Below are 18491 nucleotides of genomic sequence, written 5' to 3' on the forward strand. Positions count from 1 at the left end.
AATTAAAAAAAAAAAAAAAAAAAAGTGGCTGGGCACAGTGGCTCATGCCTGTAATCCCAGCACTTTGGGAGGTTGAGGTGGGCGGATCATCTGAGGTCAGGAGTTCGAGACCAGCCTGGCCAACATGGTGAAACCCATCTCTACTAAAAATACAAAAATTAGTCGGTGTGGTGGGGGGTGCCTGTAATCCTGGCTACTCAGGAGGCTGAGGCAGGAGAATCACTTGAACCCGGGAGGTGGAGGTTGTAGTGAGCTGAGATTACACCACTACACTCCAGCCTGGGCGAGAGAGCGAGACTCCTTCTTAAATAAATAAATAAATAAATAAAATAAGACAGAGAGAGAGAGAGAGAGATCCTCCCACCTAAGCCTCTCAGAGTGCTGGGATTACAGGCGTGAGCCACCGTGCCCAGCCTACATAAGATTTTTTTCATGTATCAGATTATTTTCTTTCCCTGGATTCCCTGATGCAGGATTTTTGGGGTGAAAGGCACTTGGTACATGTTGCCAAATTGCTTTACTGCAGAGTTACACCAGCTCCATGCCATCCGTAGTTCATGAGCACATGTGGGGTGTTCCAAGGAAATAGGGACTCACTTGGCTTGGCAGGAGCAGAGTAGGGAGAAGGAGATTAAGGCTACTTCGTAGAGGAAGTGGATACCATGCTAAGGAATTTGGAAGCTTATTCTAGATCAGGGTGTACAACTTTTTCTATAAAGACCCAGATAGTAAGTAATTTAGGCATTTGCTTGTTACACAGTGCAGGTCATACAGAGGAACCTCCTTGTCTCTGTCATTGTAACGTGAAAGAAGCCATAGACAATACAAAAAGAATAGCTGTGGCCATGTGCCAATAAAACTTTATTTGCAAAAACAGAAAGTGGGCTGGGTGTGGTGGCTCATGCCTGTAATCCAGCACTTTGGGAGGCCCAGGAGGGTGGCTAACCTGAAGACAGGAGTTCAAGACCAGCCTGGCCAACATGGTGAAACCCTGTCTCTACTAAAAATACAAAAAAATTAGCTGGGCATGGTGGTGGGTGCCTATAATCCCAGCTACTCGGGAGGCTGAGGCAGGAGAATCACTTGAACCCAGGAGGTGGAGGTTACAGTGAGCCAAGATCATGCCATTGCACTCCAGCCTGGGTGACGAGTGAAACTCCATCTCAAAAAAACAAAAACAAAAAAAACCCAAAGTGAACAGAGTCTGGTCCTCAGACCATAGTTTCTAATTCTTGTTCTAAGATGGCTTTTAAACTATTTTGGATTCCAACCCACAGTAAGAAATGTATTTTATATCATGACCCAGTACATACATACATGTATGTGTGTGCATGTTAAACTGAAACAAAAGTTTTATTAAAAAAAAAAAAACGAAGCCACCACTAGCTTCTCTAGCGTCGTGTGATAAGCTTTTGTATTTTCTACTCTGTGCTGTTTTTGGTACTGTTGTTTTGTTTTGGTTTCGTTTGGTTTTGGTTTTAAGATGCTACTTGCAACCTACCAGCTTGATTTCATGATCCACTAATGGAACATGAGCTACAATTTGAAGAAACACTAAAAGTCAATGGGGAGATCCTTGAAAGTTTTCTGACTGGAAAAGTGACCTAATCCCTGAATAAGTTGAGGAAGTAGACACTGCTGCATGTGGTTTATATAGGTGCCTCAAAGATAATGAGAACTGTGGTATCAGTATTAGAGTCACTACTCCCTGTACTTTGATCATGGAAAATCAAAAGCTCAGAGCTATGTGTCGTTTGCCATCTTCCATTTTCTCCTGAGTTGGAAATTCTGTTTTGTGCTTGGCCGCTGGATTGGTTCTTCCAGTCATTGCACACAGGTGCTTATTCCCTTCCACTGCTGCTCAGGTTATGTGAAATTACCTCCAGAGAAATTTGCGCCTAAGAAACAGGGCGATGGTGGTAAGGACCTCCCCACGGAAGCAAAGAAGCTGCAACTGAATTCTGCAGAGGAGCTCTATGCTGAGATCCGAGATAAGAACTTCAACGCAGTGGGCTCTGTGCTCAGCAAGAAAGCAAAGATCATCTCTGCAGCATTCGAGGTGAGGCAAGTTTTGGGTGTCATTCTGCAGCTCTAGGCCTCGGGTAGATGCCCACCCCTGAGTGGAATAAGAGCTCCAAAAATATGCAGCCATTAAACCAGGCTTCAATGCAACTTTTCTCATCTTCAGTAACTGCAAATTCAGTATTGGAAGCTCTGAGGTTTTCTTTCATTTTAAACTTTCTTAGACCCGTGTTGGGTAAAGTTCTTTTTGTGTGGAGGGTAGGTGGAGGTGCAAGTGTGTGCAGTTTACAGACTTCCATCATAAACATTTGCTTTATCATCTTTTAAATTATTTCCTACCTTGCTTAAGAGGAAGCTATCTGTACTATAAATAAAGGATCCTCTATAATAGAACTTGTGGTTCATGCCGAAAACTCAAGTTTAGCCAGTGTGACTGTGGCAGGGGAACTCAGCACGTGTGGCGGGTGATAATGAGACTGAAATCCCCAGCAACCCAGAGCTTTGAAATTGGTGGCTTCATTATTACCTTCCTGCCTCCTCTTGCCCATTCACTAGTTTATTCTTGCTCAGGCTCCTTTTTGAAACATGGGAATTCAACAAGATCATAAAGTCTGAATATTTCGACTTTGGAAACATAAATGGGAAGTTTTTGAAAAGGAATTTTTCACTGAGTATGTAGTTCTAGATTTTTTTTTGACAGGATCTCGCTTTGTCTCCCAGGATGGATGTAGTGGTACAATCACGGCTTACTGGAGCTGCTACCTCCCAGGCTCAATCAATCCTCCCACCTCAGCCTCCCGAGTAGCTGGGACCACAGGCACATGCCATCATGCCCGGCAGAGTGTTTTGTTGTTTTTTTTTTTCTGTAGAGATGGAGACTTCCTGCATTGCCCAGGCTGGCATGGAACTGGGCCATGTAATTCCAGATTTTATCTTTCTCAGGAATTATATTCATTAATTGATTTTCATATTTCTGAGGTTACTTTTGGTTTAAGTTATTAAATTTTGCCAAAAAATATTATCATCACCACGCTAGGTTTGCTTTGTTCATAGACTATACTCAAGACTAAGGTTCAGGCCAGGCACAGTGGCTCACGCCTGTCATCCCAGCACTGTCGGAGGCTGAGGCAGGAGGATCGCTTGAGCCCAGAAGTTCTAGACCAGCCTGGGCAACACAGCAAGACACTGTCTCTGCAAAACTTTTTTTTTTTTTTTTTTAACTAGCTGGGCAGTGGTGTGTGCCTGTAATCCCAGCTCCTCAGGAGGCTGAGGTAGGAGCCTAGGAAGTGGAGGCTGCAGTGAGCTGTGATGACACCACTGCACTCCAGCCTGGGCAACAGAGACCCTGTCTCAACATCAAATAAAAGACTGAGGGTCAACAGAAAAAATGGATTTTTTTCTGTTACATAGGAAACTTTTCCTCTTTATGGTACCCTCTAAACATAATTTTTTGTCTTAGTTTTTTACTCAGAAATTTGTATGGTTTATATAATACTATCTTTCACCAATATTCAGATGTCCACAAAATACTGACACAGTTTTTGAGCTGGTACATTGGAAGACAGATTCTGAGGCATTTGCTTCTCTAAAAGAAGTGCTAATTCAGGAGACAGACACCATGAACTCTATTATTTCAGTGATATATATACTTTTCTGTTTTTTTATGTAATGTTAGAGCTGTGTTTGCCCTGATTTATTTGTATTCCATTCTTCCTTTCTCATTAATATAAATGAAACATCCTCTGAGCAATACAAAAAACAGAGCACTTAAAATATGGGCCAGGCACGGTGGCTCACGTCTGTAATCCTAACACTTTGGGAGGCTAAGGTGGGTGGATCACCTGAGGTCAGGAGTTCGAGACCAGCCTGACCAATATGGTGAAATCCTGTCTCTACTAAAAATACAAAAATTAGTTGGGCATGGTGGTGGGCACCTGTAATCCCAGCTACTAGGGAGGCTGAGGCATGAGAATCACCTTGAACCTGGGAGGTGGAGGTTGCAGTGAGCCGACATTGTGCCACTGCACTCCAGCCTGGGCAACAGAGCGAGAGTCCTTCTCAAAAAAATAAAATAAATAAACTATCTTCCCTGCTTGAGGCACTGCTCTCTTGTCTATTTCAGGAAAGACACAATGCTAAGACCGTGGGGGAGATCAAGCAGTTTGTTTCCCAGTTGCCCCACATGCAGGCGGCAAGGGGCTCGCTTGCAAACCATACCTCAATTGCAGAATTGATCAAAGATGTCACTAGTGAGTATCCTTTGTAATGATTGTTTCAGTCTGGGGCTACTGGCACATACAACGTTTGACACCTAGGTCATCAACACCACAATGCCTCTTTGGGAGAGTCAGCTCTGTCTTAATACCACGTGTTCTTCTCAGTGTTAATGAAGTGTACATATGTTAATAGTTAAGAATATTCCAAGTGGGGCATGGTGGCTCATGCCTGTAATCCCAGCACTTCCGGAGGCCAAGACGGGCAGATCACTTGAGGTCAGGAGTTTGAGACCAGCCTGGCCAACATGATGAAACCCCATCTCTACTACAAATACAAAAATTAGCCAGGCACAGTGGTATGCATCTGTAGTCCCAGCTACCTGGGTGGCTGAGGCAGGAGAATCACTTGAACCCGGAAGGTGGAGGTTGCAGTGAGCCGAGATCACGCCACTGCACTCCAGCCTGGGTGACAGAGTGAGACTCCATCTCAAGAAAACAAAACAAAAACAAAGAATGTTCCATTTGTTGGCCAGGCATGATAGCTCACACCTGTAACCCCAGCGCTTTGGGAGGCTGAGGCAGGCAGATCACTTGAGTCCAGGAATTCAAGACCAGCATGGGCAACATGGCGAAACTGTATCTTTACTAAAAATACAAAACTTAGCTGGGAATGGTGGCACATGCCTGTAGTTACAGCTACTCAGGAGGTTGAGGCATGAGAATCACTTGAACCCTGGAGGCAGAGGTTACAGTGAGCTGAGAACACGCCACTACACTCCAGCCCGGGTGAGCGAGACTCCATTAAAAAAAAAAAAAAGACTGGGCACGGTGGCTCATGCCTGTAATACCACCACTTTGGGAGGCCGAGGTGGGTGGATCGCCTGAGGTCAGGCATTCGAGACTAGCCTGGCCAACATAGTGAAACACAACACCATCTGTACTAAAAATACAAAAATTAGCCGGGTGTGGTGGCGGGCACCTGTAATCCAAGCTGCTCGGGAGACTGAGGCAGGAGAATTGCTTGAACCGGGAGGCAGAGGTTGCAGTGAGCCAAGATTGCACCACTGCACTCCAGCCTGGGCGACAGAGCAGGACTCCATCTCGAAATAATGAAAGAAAGAAAAAGAGAGAGAAAGAGAGGAAGGGTCCATTTGTTAACTCAAATTTTTTCATTATTTATATGAAGAATATTTGGAATATAGATAAGAGAAAAAAATTATCCGTAAGTTTTTCATCATAATTTGAGATGGTTAATTTTTTTAGTCTAGCTTTTTTCCTTTTTTTTTTTTTTTTTTGAGACAGAGTTTCACTCTTGTTGCCCAGGCTGGAGTGCAATGGCACAATCTCAGCTCACGGAAACCTCCGCCTCCCTGGTTCAAGCGATTCTCCTGCCTTAGCCTCCCAAGTAGCTGGGATTACAGGCACATGCCACCACACCCGGCTTATTTTGTATTTTTACTAGAGTTGGTGTTTCACCATGTTGGTCAGGCTGGTCTCAAACTCCCAACCTCAGGTGATCCACCTGCCTCGGCTCCCAAAGTGCTGGGATTCCAGGCATGAGCCACCGCGGCCAGCGGCTTTTTTTCCTTTTTTGAAGGATTTCTTACTGGCGCATGTTCTTCCCTTGAATACTATGTGCAGAATTGGTACAAAGAGTATATGTTGAGTATTTTGAAAGAGCTCAGAAGACGTCTATGAAAGCAGACATGAGTTTGTTCATTACAACACAGGGCTGTAAAAGCTGAGTAGGAGATTGTTTTATGAAGTATACTTCGAATCTTAAGTAAATCACAGTTATTGAAAAATTAGTCCTTTGTTTCCCTGTTCATAGGAGTGGAAACCAGTTGAAATTGGGTTGAACCTAATGATGAAAATGAAATGTTCTTGAGAAATTAGCTTTCATTCATACTGATGCTCATTCTGGGGACTGTACCGAAATCCTAAGGTTACAAAAGAGTGCACTTGTCGACTATATCTAGTGTAACTTAGGAGTGCAGAGGCCTAGGGTTTTCCATGTTTCCTAAAAGATTTTCTTCAGGTGATGACTTGAACTTACTGCTTGCTTGCTTTTTTGCATGATGTCTGGTTTATTTTCTTTTGAGACAGAGTCTCGCTCTGTTGCCCAGGCTGGAGAGCAGTGGTGTGATCTTGGCTCACTGTAACCTCCGCCTCCCCGCCTCAAGTGATTCTTGTGCCTTAGCCTCCCGAGTAGCTGGGACTACAGGTGTATGCCACCATACCCAGTTAATTTTTGTGTTTTTGGTAGAGATGGGGTTTGGCCATGTTGGTCAGGCTGGTCTTAAACTCCTGGCCTGAAGTGATCCACTCACCTCGGCCCCCCACAGTGCTGAGATTACAGGTGTAAGCCACCGTGCCCAGCCACATGTCTAGTTTCTGAATCGTGCTGTGTGTATAAAAGCATGCCACTCAAGTAAATTAACATTTAATTTCTAAGTTGCAAATTTGCTAATTTCATTTTAGCTTCTGAAGACTTCTTTGATAAATTAACTGTGGAACAGGAGTTTATGTCTGGAATAGACACTGATAAGGTATGTGGACAAAAAAACCTCTTTAACAAGTAATTGAAAGCTTATTAAACCTCAGATTATAGCCAGAAAACCAACTGCTTTGATTCCCATGCCTTGCCTAATTTTTTTTTTTTTTTTTTTTTTGAGACGGAGTCTCTCTCTGTCGCCCAGCTCGCTCTGTTGCCCAGGCTGGAGTGCAGTGGCACGATCTCCGCTCACTGCAAGCTCTGCCTCCCAGGTTGACGCCATTCTCCTGCCTCAGCCTCTGGAGTAGCTGGGACTACAGGCGCCCACCACCACGCCTGGCTAATTTTTTGTATTCTTAATAGAGACGGGGTTTCACCATGTTAGCCAGGATGGTCTCGATCTCCTGACCTTGTGATCTGCCCACCTTGGCCTCCCAAAGTGCTGGGATTACAGGCGTGAGTCACTGCGCCCAGCCACTTAAATATTTTTAAGAGCAAATGCAAAATGTACCAGTGTAGATTTTATCAAGTAACAAATATTTAACATTATTCTGTGCAAGACACTTTCTGCCATACATGGCAAGATGAGACCCGGCCCCTAAAATCAAATCTTTTTAAGACTGTATTAGATAAATTAAGGTATTTGCTCTTTTGAAAGAGTTTCTTATATAACTCCTTTAAATAGCTCTATTAACAAATTTTAAATTATTCACTTTATGAAAATTCCTAACATAAAACAATTACTAATTCTTTTTGCTAGATTAGTTGTTGATGCTATTGAAATGGAGTAGGCATCTGGTAGCCTCTCAGAAGCGTGTCCTTAGAGACAGATGTGTCCAGACAGACATATGGAGTGACCAATTGTATTCTCAGCGGCCTTGGGCTCCAGTGACACTGTGTGTGTGTGTGTGTGTGTGTGTGTGTGTGTCCGTCCAGTGACTGTGTGTGTGTGTTGGCCAGGGTGTGTATGTGGCTGGGGCTAGCAGAGCTATTTCGGCCTTGGGCTCCAGTGACTTGGCCTGATCACTCTGTGTGTGTGTGTGTGTGTGTGTGTGTGTGTGTGTGTGTGTGTTGGCCAGGGTGTGTGTGTGGCTGGGGTTAGCAGAGCTATTTCGGGGAAGGGCTAGGGACTGTGGAAAAATAACTCATTTTCCCACGTATCTCCTTTATTGGACTTTGAAAAATAATAATAAACATCAAGTTAAGTTCCTAAACCATGTAGTGTGTGTGTGTGTGTGTGTATGCAAATGTATATGTATATGTATGCTGCTTTATTTCTAGGTCAACAATTACATTGAGGATTGTATCGCCCAAAAGCACTCGTTGATCAAGGTGTTACGACTAGTTTGCCTCCAATCCGTGTGTAATAGTGGGCTCAAACAAAAAGTTTTGGATTATTACAAAAGAGAGATTCTCCAGGTGAGTATATTTTTAAATTACTAATTTGCCAAGGGGGACAGCATCTTTTTAAAAAATACTTCATGGGCCGGGCACAGTGGCTTATGCCTGTAATCCCAGCACTTTGGGAGGCCGAAGCAGGTGGATCACTTGAGGTTAGGAGTTTGAGACCAGCCTGGCCAACATGGTGAAACCCCCCATCTCTACTAAAAATACAAAAATTAGCCAGGCATGGTAGCATGCACCTGTAGTCCCAGCTATTTGGGAGGATCAGGCAGGAGAATTGCTTGAACACAGGAGGTGGAGGTTACAGTGTGTCAAGATCACGCCCCTGCACTCCAGCCTGGGCAACAGAGTGAGACTCTGTCTCAAAAAATAATAATAAAAAATTTAAAATTAAAAAAAATAAAAAATACAAAGCTGCCATTTTGGTATCTTGTTACCACTGTTGTGTAAATTTTTTAACACCTAGAGGAATTGGTCTTGGTAGTCATCACTGTTTATTGTATTTGTGTGATAATAATAGGTAACAGGCTGGGCACAGTGGCTTACCTCTGTTATCCCAATATTTTGTGGGGCTGAGGCAGGAGGATCACTGGAGGCCAAGACCAGCCTGGCAACATAGCAAGACCCTGTCTCTACAAAAAAAAATACAAAAATTAGCCAGGCATGGTGGCTGTGTCTGCAGTCCCAGCTACCCAGGAGACTGAGTTAGGAGGATTGCTTGAGCCCAGGAGTCCAAAACCAGCCTGGGCAACATAGCTTTTTTACAAAAAGTAAAAAATAATAATAATAGGTAACATTTATTGAGCATTTACTATGTGCTAGGATCTATTGGAAAAACTTTGTGCATTCATTTGTTTCATCTTCACAATACTTCCTTGTTAACTGTAGTTACCATAACAACAACAACAGATATTCACAACAGCCCTGTGGGTTAGATACTGCTATCATCCCAGCTTTACGGATGAAAAACTGAGGCAGACTAGTTTAGGTAACTCACCCAAGGTTACCTGGCTGGTAAGTGGTACAGCCAGTGGTAAACCAGGCAGTTTGAGTGTAGCATCCATGTTCTTAACTCGGCAATTATACCATGGAGGAAAAGAACTTTCTGCAAATTTCTGATGACAGTTGCTTAGCAAGTTTACTTAAATTAAGCCTGTGTTACTTATAATAAGGAAAAGGCCACTCTTGTTTTTGAAGTCTCCCCTTTATTTGAAAATGACTCAGGTAGTATTTATTTGCTGTTACCAGTGACAGTTAAGTACATTTTTATTAAAATTGAGTGCTCATTAATTTTTTGTTTTTGTCTTTTTTTAAGTTATGCATCCTTGTGTAAGAGTCAAATAATGCAGAAGTACACAGAGCAAAATGTGAACGTCCCCTGTACCTTGCTCATACCCCAGTTTCCCTCCCCAGATGTGACCAGTGTCAGCAGTCTGGTTTGCTTCCTTCCAAACTCCATTCTTTGCATTTAGACAGAATGTTTCCATACACAGACTTCAGAGCGAGACTGACTGGATCCAGGTTTCAGCTCTACTCTTCACTAGCTGTGTGACCTTAGGCAGGTTATTTAAACATCTCTGTAAAATGAAGATAATGATACCTACATCATGGGGTTAGAGCCAGGATGACTGAGTTAATGTATGTAAGTGCTTAGACCAGAACAGTGCCCAGCTCATAGAAAGTATTTTATAAGTGTTGGCTACTTTTAAAAATTTATTTATTTTTTGAGACAGTATCTCACCCTGTTGCCCAGGGTGGAGTGCAGTGGCACAGTCTTGGCTCACTGTAACCTCCTAGGTTCAAGCAATTCTCCTGCCTCAGCCTCCCGAGTAGCTGGGATTACAGGTACCTGCCACCAAGCCCAGCTAATTTTTGTATTTTTAGTAGAGACAGGGTTTCACCATGTTGGCCAGGCTGGTCTCAAACTCCTGACCTCAAGTGATTTGCCCGCCTCGGCCTCCCAAAGTACTGGGATTACAGGTGTGAGCCACCGTGCCCAGACCTTGGCTACTTTTTAAAAATAGAAATAATATCCTACTCTACATATTATTATTTTTTAATATATTCTGGAGACCTTTCTTATCAGGATGTATACATATGCCTTACTCTTTTTTAGAGCTAATTATATCCCTTATAAAAATATACTATCCTTTATTTGATGCTCACTTAGATGGGGTCCATAAATTCTGACTTTAAAATAAAAATTTTAAATTTCTCTTTGAAACAGTGAGCTGAATTAATAGTAACAGGCAAGCAGTTTTAGGACAAGTTTCATCCCTTCACCCTGTCCTCTGTGCCCATCCACTAACACTGCCAGACTTTGGTAACATGTCCTGCAGTACAAACCAAATTGATTTGTTGGAAGTGCCCTTCTTTGAAAATTGCAGAAATCTTTTTCCTGATCTGACATCAAGGCCAAATGACTTCCCTTGCAGACATACGGCTATGAGCACATATTGACCTTACACAACCTGGAGAAGGCCGGCCTGCTGAAACCGCAGACGGGGGGCAGAAACAATTACCCAACTATACGGAAAACATTACGCCTCTGGATGGATGATGTTAACGAGCAGGTAAGCCACACTTCTCCACCTCGTCTCAGCTTAGGGACTGGTTAGATCAATCCAGGTGACAATACATGCTTCTGAACCTACACATCTGCCTTGCTTTCTAAAAACAATTTTCTAATGTTTTTGAAAAAGTAATGCATGCATGTATTGTATCCATCAGAATCCTAGAAGGACACAGAGAATGCTCTTAAACTGGGGAGTTTCTGGAGAGTTTAATAAAGATGTGGGCTGGGTGCGGTGGCTCATGCCTATAATCCCAGCACTTTGGGAGGCCGAGGCGGGCAGATCACTTGAGCTCAGGAGTTTGAGAACAGCCTGACTAACATGGGAAACCCCATCTCTACTAAAAATACAAAAATTAGCCCAGCATTGTGGTGCGTGCCTGTAATCCCAGCTACTTGGGGGGCTGAGGCAGGAGAATCGCTTGAACCTGGGAGGCGGAGGTTGTAGTGAGCTCAGATCACGCCATTGCACTCCAGCCTGGGTGACAGAGCAAGACTCTGTCTCAAAAAAAAAAAAAAAAGATATGGGGCAGGCTCGGTGGCTCATGCCTGTAATTCCAGTATATTGGGAGGCTGAAGCATCAGATCGCTTGAGTCCAGGAGTTCGAGACCAGCCTGGGCAACATGGCAAAACCCTGTCTCTGCAAAAAAAAATGGCCAATGGTGGTATGAGCCTTTAGTCCGAGAGGCTGTGGTTAGAGGATCACTGAGCCCAGGAGGCGGTTGCAGTGAAGCATGTTTGTGTCACTGCACTCCAGCCTGGGCTACACAGTAAGACTCTGTCTCAAATAAAGATGTGGGAAGAGTGGAGACCAGTAAGAGGCAGTGCGGTGGGGAGCCCTTGCCAGCCACAGCCTGAAGGGCAAGGAGAGGGGGGTATTCTAGAAACTTGTCTTAGAACCTGGAGAGAAGAGCTGTGGTGGGGCCATCTGGTGAGGTAAGGGGTGAGGGGCCTCTGGCTGAGGGTATGGTCAACCTCCAGCAGAGGAAGCCGGCCAGTGACAACCTCGTCCTCACGCTGCTGCCCACTCTCCAGTTCACTCTGTTGCTTTGCCTTGGTCAGACCCAAAGAGAAGGCATTGGAGTGTGTTGGTGTGGGACCTACAGGTCCATCTCTGGGCATAGAGCATTGCGGAGAAGGGTGGAGAGTGTCTAGAGGAGCCAGTGGAGATGTCCAGTACTCGTAAACAAGCCAGCCATGGCTGGGCACGGTGGCTCACACCTGTAATCCCAGCACTTTGGGAGGTCAAGGCAGGAGGATCACTTGAGGTCAGGAGTTCAAGACCAGCCTGGCCAACATGGTGAAACCCTGTCTCTGCCAAAAAATACAAAAGTGATCAGGGCATGGTGGAGCATGCACCTGTAGGCCCAGCTACTGTACTCAGGAGGCTGAGGTGGGAGGATCACTTGAGCCTGGGAGGTCAAGGCTACAGTGAGCTGAGATTGCACCGCTGCACTCCAGCATGGGCGACAGAATGAGGCCCTATCTCAAAAGAAAAAAAGAAAAAGGAAAAACAAAGCTATGCAAAAGCAGGGCTATCAGGGCCAAGTGAGTTTCCTTCCACAGTTTCCCCTCAGAGGCAGCCACTGTGGCCAGTTTTTTATCTGTCCTTCCAGAAAGATTCTGTGCATATACATTTTTACATAAAGAGTGCATATTCTCTACTGTTGGTCTCCAAAGTGGGGTGCACTTTGCTTTACATTTATTACTTATTCTAATGTTTCTAAATTTCAGTCTTTTTTGGTTTTTCATAAGGGACTTTATTAGGCTGCCTCTTGTGACAAAAGCTCATTAACTAGACAGTCTCCTCTGTCAGGAGCAAAATTGGATGATTTTTTCCCAGTGGGAAAATAGAGACCCTTAATGTCTAGAGTCTATCATGTACATATTAGTTCAGCCGTCTTCACTGTTCTGACCTTTCTGACTCTGGACCCACCCACCACTTAACAAAGGATCTTGAAGGGTCTTCTGTGATCTTCCCCGTCTTTTTAATTTTTCTAAATTGCTACATAGTGGTTTTGAGGCCATACCTTATTTAATGATTTAACAGATTGCTATTGATAGAAATTCAGGTTGTTTCCAGTCTTTGCTATTACATGCAGTGTTGCAGTTAATATGTTTATACTTTGGTCTATTATCTTTTGTTCTGCAAGCACCTCTGTAGGATTAATGCCTAAAAGTAGAATTGCTAAGTTCAAAGGTTATTGCACATCATTGCTCAGCTAGGGAGTGCCAAGTTCCCTCCAATATGTTTCATGCTGGCCGGACGTGGTGGCTCAGGCCTGTAATCCCAACACTTTGGGAGGCCGAGGCAGGTGGATCACCTGAGGTCAGGAATTCGAGACCAGCTTGGCCAACATGGTGAAACCCTGTCTCTACTAAAAATACAAAAATGAGCCAGGAGTGGTGGTGCACATCTGTAATCCCAGCTCCTTGGGAGCCTGAGACAGGAGAATTGCTTGAACTCAGGAGGCGGAGGTTGCAGTGGGCCAAGATTACGCCACTGCACTCCAGACTGGGCGACAGAGCCAGACTCTGTCTCAAAAAAAAAAAAAAGTTTCATGCCAAGCCAAATAATTTTTCATCTTCTGTACCTAGAGTTGCTTTGAGTGGCTTTTCAAGATTTGAGTCAAAATTGAAGCTCTGGCTGCTAAAAATTGAGCCCAGCTAGGGTGGATTAGAACAGGGCATGGCAGGGGTGGGGGTTGTATATCCTTAAATCCAAATCAAATAATTTTGGATTATCCAAAAGGCCATAGTCAGGTAGCTCTAAGTCTCTGTATCTATAGGGTTTTTGTTCTTTAATTATCTCACAGAACCCCACGGACATATCCTATGTGTACAGTGGGTATGCCCCGCTCAGTGTGCGGCTGGCCCAGCTGCTTTCCCGGCCTGGCTGGCGGAGCATCGAGGAGGTCCTCCGCATCCTCCCAGGGCCCCACTTTGAGGAGCGGCAGCCACTGCCCACAGGACTGCAGAAGAAACGTAAGTCCCAGTCCTGCATCTACAGATAATTATGTACTGTTAGTGTGGTTTTCAGGTATTGTACAGTTGCTTTGTAAAATACTTAATAAAGCACTTAGGAGTCAGAATTAAATATACCTCTTTTGTTCGTTGCTAATGTATATAGTAAGCACTCGAATCGGATTATTCCCTGAGGGGTAGCAGCTTTCAACTTCTGTGTTGAGAATCTCAGAAGTTAGAAAAAACGTTGAGATCAAAATCAGTATTCTTAGGTTTCAGATGAACTGTCTGGATGAAGACACTTGTTTATTCTTATGAATGACAAAATGTTTGAAGAGGTGGGAAGAGAAGCATTAATAATAAATAGTTTTTAATTCTGAAATGTTTAAATTTTAGGTCAACCGGGAGAAAACCGAGTGACTCTGATATTTTTCCTCGGGGGCATAACCTTCGCTGAAATTGCTGCCCTGCGATTTCTCTCCCAGTTGGAAGATGGAGGTACAGAATATGTCATTGCCACCACTAAACTAATGAATGGAACCAGTTGGATAGAGGCTCTGATGGAAAAACCTTTCTAGGGTGTTCAGAGGAGACTTAACAAGTGTACTGCAGAATAAACTGCCTCTTTGAAGAAATTGCTGAAAGGAAGTAAAACCCCATAGAAGAAACATGGGAATACAGAATATATTCTGAGGTCAGCTTCTTAAATTATACTACTCTTTACTGTTTTCTCCTTCTCTTTTGTATTCCTTTTTGTTTTTCTCCTTTGAGACGGAGTCTTGCTCTGTCACCCAGACTAGAGTGCAGTGGCACGGTCTCACCTCACTGCAACCTCTGCCTCCTGGGTTCAAGCAATTCTCCTGCCTCAGCCTCCTGAGCAAATGGGACTACAGGCATGCACCACCACACCCGGCTAATTTTTGTATTTTTAGTAGAGATGGTGTTTCACCATGTTGGCCAGGCTGGTCTCAAACTCCTGACCTCAGGTGATCCACCCGCCTCGGCCTCCCACAGTGCTGGGATTACAGGCCTGAGCCACCGTGCGCAGCCCCTAATCTGCTGAGGAAAGAAGAATAGAAGAAAATCAGCCTGAGTAAAAACAGTACTGGTTTCGAGTTTTCTAAGCTCAGGGTCTTCATCAGAGACCTCTGGAAATACATTAAGGATGATGGGGGTAGATAATCCATTCAGCCAGACAAACGGGGCCAGCTCTTAAAATAAGAAAGCTGAGACTTAGGAGGTGAAACTGAAAATAAAAAGAGAAAGTCCATCCTCTAATCCCCAGTGCTGTATTTCTTCAAGGCGCATCAGGCCTAGGACAGTGGTTAAATGTTGGAGCTGGAGATCATTTTATCACTGAGTTGAGATTTCTTTTTCCTGCAGAGTATGAGAGATTGTATTTAGGGTCATCAGTCGCTGTCGCAGCTGATCACTAAGGCAAGTTTGCTTCCTTCTACTTCTTACAAAGCAGGAGGTTTAGGGGAGCTTCTTGCCCAGAAACAAAGTTTATGCTCTATGTGATCAGCTACATCTCTTTAGGTTCCATACTTATCAGGGGCTTTTGACATGGAAGAATGTGATAACTGGGGATAAGCCTTCTGAGAATTCAGCCTTTGAAATAATTCAAAGACAGTTTCTTAGCACACACGTTAACTCCAGACATGGCAGTGGTGGATGCCTCCATTGAGGTTTCCGTTTTCTCTTCTGTCCATCAAGGGCCCAACATCCAACTGGTCCCACAGTGAGCAGGGGCAACTCTTGCTTCTTCAGCATCTGGCCACTTCGTTTCCATGGTAACTGCCACCGTGTACTTTTCTAGCAGTCTGTGGCCACTCCGTACTCAGCTGAAAAAACTCTGTTTCAGCCCCCTCTCTGGTGACCTCAGCCTTCTCCAGGTGTATCTCTTGATGATCTTGGAGACCAGCAGCCACAGCTGCTGCTACTTCTGCAGGAGACTGTCAGGCTGTGGTGGGGGGGCAGGGATGTTGGAGGAGAAGTTGGAAATCCGTGTGTTCCCTGCCTCTCTGCTGCTCCATCTCAGCTTCTGGAGGAGTTAAGGCACCAAGGGCACCAAGTCAGGTTGGCGGTTTTGCTGTCCTTGCCCAAGCCTCCAGCAAAACTAGCTGGTCCCCTGCTTTGCTGGGTCCCAGCCAGGTGTGGTTTTGGTTGTTTATTAGTAACCACACATTGTTTTTCCCCACCTATTTCATTAGTGGAGTTTTGTTTTGTTTTTGTTTGTTTGAGACAGAGTCTCACGCTCTTTCCAGGCTGGAGTGCAGTGGTGCGATGTTGGCTCACTGCAACCTCCACTTCCCGGGTTCAGACGATTCTCATGCCTCAGCCTCCTGAGTAGCTGGGATTACAGATGTGCACCAGCACACCTGGCTAATTTTTGTATTTTTAGTAGAGACAGGGTTTCACCATGATGGCCAGGCTGGTCTCGAACTCCTGACGTCAGGTGATTGGCCCACCTCGGCCTCCCAAAGTGCTGAGATTATAGGCGTGAGCCACCACACCCGACCCATTAATGGAGTTCTGATGGGCACGGTGAATATTATTAATGAAAGAGAAATTCTGTATACTTTTAAAAAAATCTCTTTAATAAAAGAATGAAGGGTGGCAGAGATAATAATTGAAAGATTAGTTTCTCATGGAATTAATTTGGCCTTGATATTCAGTATTTGGAAATGTCTTCAAGAAAACCATTTTCATTGTAGAAAATCCGTTTTCAAATACTTGTTATATCCCAGGGAGATTAGTTTATACCATCCACCTCAGGCAGTCATCAGCTGCTTTAGAGAATGAAATCCACCCTGCCCCTCCATGTTTTTGGTTCCTGGGACTCAATTCAAGTCTGGTCAAGTCTCCCTGGCTGGGGATTCTGTCCTGGGAACAGATACTCAGTTGTAGTCTCATGTGTCTGCACTCACCCAAGACTCTATATACTTGCTTGCTCAGAGCATAGTTAGGTCAGCTCCTAAAAATGCATTCAGCAGAAGACTGAAAAACTTCAATTGCTTCATTTGTATGCAAATAGAAAATGGTAGATAATTATGTATTATACGCCTTTGTGTAAGTTCATTTAATACTTGAAGCAGTCTTTGTCTCAAAAGAGTATGCCTTTACTGAGAAAGGATATGTGAACGGTACATTTATTGTTGGGGAGAGTGGATTGTTTACATCATGTCTGGACTTTTGTCTAGTTGGGTAGACAGTTCTACACCAGCAGCCCCCCTAATAAAGAAGTCTACACAGACACTGTTTTGTGTCTTGCTATACAGTGTTGAATTCTAACCAACAGAGAATTAAGTGTTTTGTAAATTGTGGAGCAAAAGAGTAATGGTTGAAAGAGGGATGATTTAAAACAGCACATTTAATTCTCAGAGAAAACTGGGACAGTCTTATTTTGAGTTCTATTTCATTCAGATCTGCCCTTACTGGAAATGGATTATGATTAAGCATGATGTGTTGGTCGGTCTTGTTCTCAGTTGTACACTAAAGACCAGCCTGTCACCAGGAAGAAGTGTTTGTATTGAGCAGAGTTTAATTCAAGAAGAAATTTTTTTTTGAGATGAGGTCTTATTCTGTTGCCCAGGCTGGAGTGCAGTGGCACACCAGCAGCCTTGAACTTCTGGGCTCAAGCAGTCCTCCTGCCTCAGTCTCATGAGTAGCTGGGACTATAGGAAAGCACCACCACACTCAGCAATTTTTTTTTTTCTTCCTATTAGAGATGGGGTCTATGTTGCTCAAACTCCTGGCCTCAAGAGAAATAATTTTTTTTCTTTTTTATTAAATTTATTATCTTTTTAATTTTCTGTAGAGATGGATCTCACTATGTTGGCCAGGGTGGTCTCAAACTCCTAGCTTTAAGCAGCCCTCCTGCCTCAGCCCCACAAAGTGTTGGGATTATGGGTGTGAGTCACCACACCAGCTGAAATACTCTTTTTAAAATATCAAAATGAACTGGATGTCTAAAGCAGACAGTAAGAGGGACTATGATAAAGATGGTGAGGCAAAAAAATGCAGACATCACATAGATGATCTTCTTTAGACTGAATTTATTGTAGAGTCTGACGTATTCAGTCATGTGGTTTAATGATGACATCCTATAGAAAATAGAGGATACCTTTTTTGTCAGACAACAGAAGAAAAAGGCAGTTATTTAAAATTTCTCAGATTTTTTTATTTCTAAATGGATTAGTGTGAATTTCAAGCCACATAGTGATTCTTAGCTTAAGTTACTCCATTGCTGTAAAACACCCAAAATCGGGTGGTAACAAGGGGCTGCAAAGGCTAGAACACTTAACTGCCTGGAGACATCCATTTGAAGGATGTGAGAGTTAAAAGGGAACAGAATCAGGCCTATTTTTAATAGCCTGTCTGTTTCATCCATTATTTTGGTGTGGAGGAGGGTATCAATCTCAGCTGTACTCCGTTTCCACTAGGTAGGACACGGAAGATGACCAGTTCTCTGGGGGAGTAATTACTACTCACTGGCTTCCTGAGCAGCTTGATAATGTTCTGCTCCTGTTTTCAGCCTCACTGTGGCCAAGGCAATAATTTGATAATAAGAGATCCTGATTAAATTAAGCAGCCATTTGCTTCTGGATGATGATGTTGATAAAAGGGTTGATGTCCACACTGCCTGCTCTTTTCAAAGGTCAGAAAACAGTCTTGAACTAAAAATTACTGCAACAAGCAAAATAATCAGAAGCAGCATAGTTTATGCTTTCGTTTCCTTTGTTGTTGCATCTGGGAAAGTGTTCTTTGCAGAAATCCTCACTGGCTCCTTTTGCCTCACATTGTGAGGAGGTGAAA

General features: G+C 43.8%; 1 protein-coding gene across 4 annotated transcripts in view; it reads left to right on the forward strand.

Moving 5' to 3' along the window:
* Positions 1–16927, forward strand: part of VPS33A (VPS33A core subunit of CORVET and HOPS complexes) — a 42644-nt gene extending 25717 nt beyond the window's left edge. For 3 of the 4 annotated variants that reach the window (XM_058425521.1, XM_032168449.2, XM_058425522.1), the window contains exons 7-13: positions 1866–2059; positions 4145–4271; positions 6720–6787; positions 8014–8151; positions 10572–10709; positions 13526–13694; positions 14070–16927. In XM_058425521.1, the coding sequence (XP_058281504.1) occupies positions 1866–2059; positions 4145–4271; positions 6720–6787; positions 8014–8151; positions 10572–10709; positions 13526–13694; positions 14070–14251 (1016 nt within the window). In that variant the 3' untranslated portion in view covers positions 14252–16927. The remainder of the gene's footprint in view (positions 1–1865; positions 2060–4144; positions 4272–6719; positions 6788–8013; positions 8152–10571; positions 10710–13525; positions 13695–14069) is intronic. The other variant, XM_032168450.2, reaches the window with a different exon arrangement.
* The last annotated feature ends 1564 nt before the right edge of the window (positions 16928–18491 follow it).

The sequence above is a fragment of the Hylobates moloch genome, unplaced genomic scaffold (genome assembly GCF_009828535.3).
Source record: "Hylobates moloch isolate HMO894 unplaced genomic scaffold, HMol_V3 SCAFFOLD_12, whole genome shotgun sequence".
NCBI lineage: Eukaryota > Metazoa > Chordata > Mammalia > Primates > Hylobatidae > Hylobates > Hylobates moloch.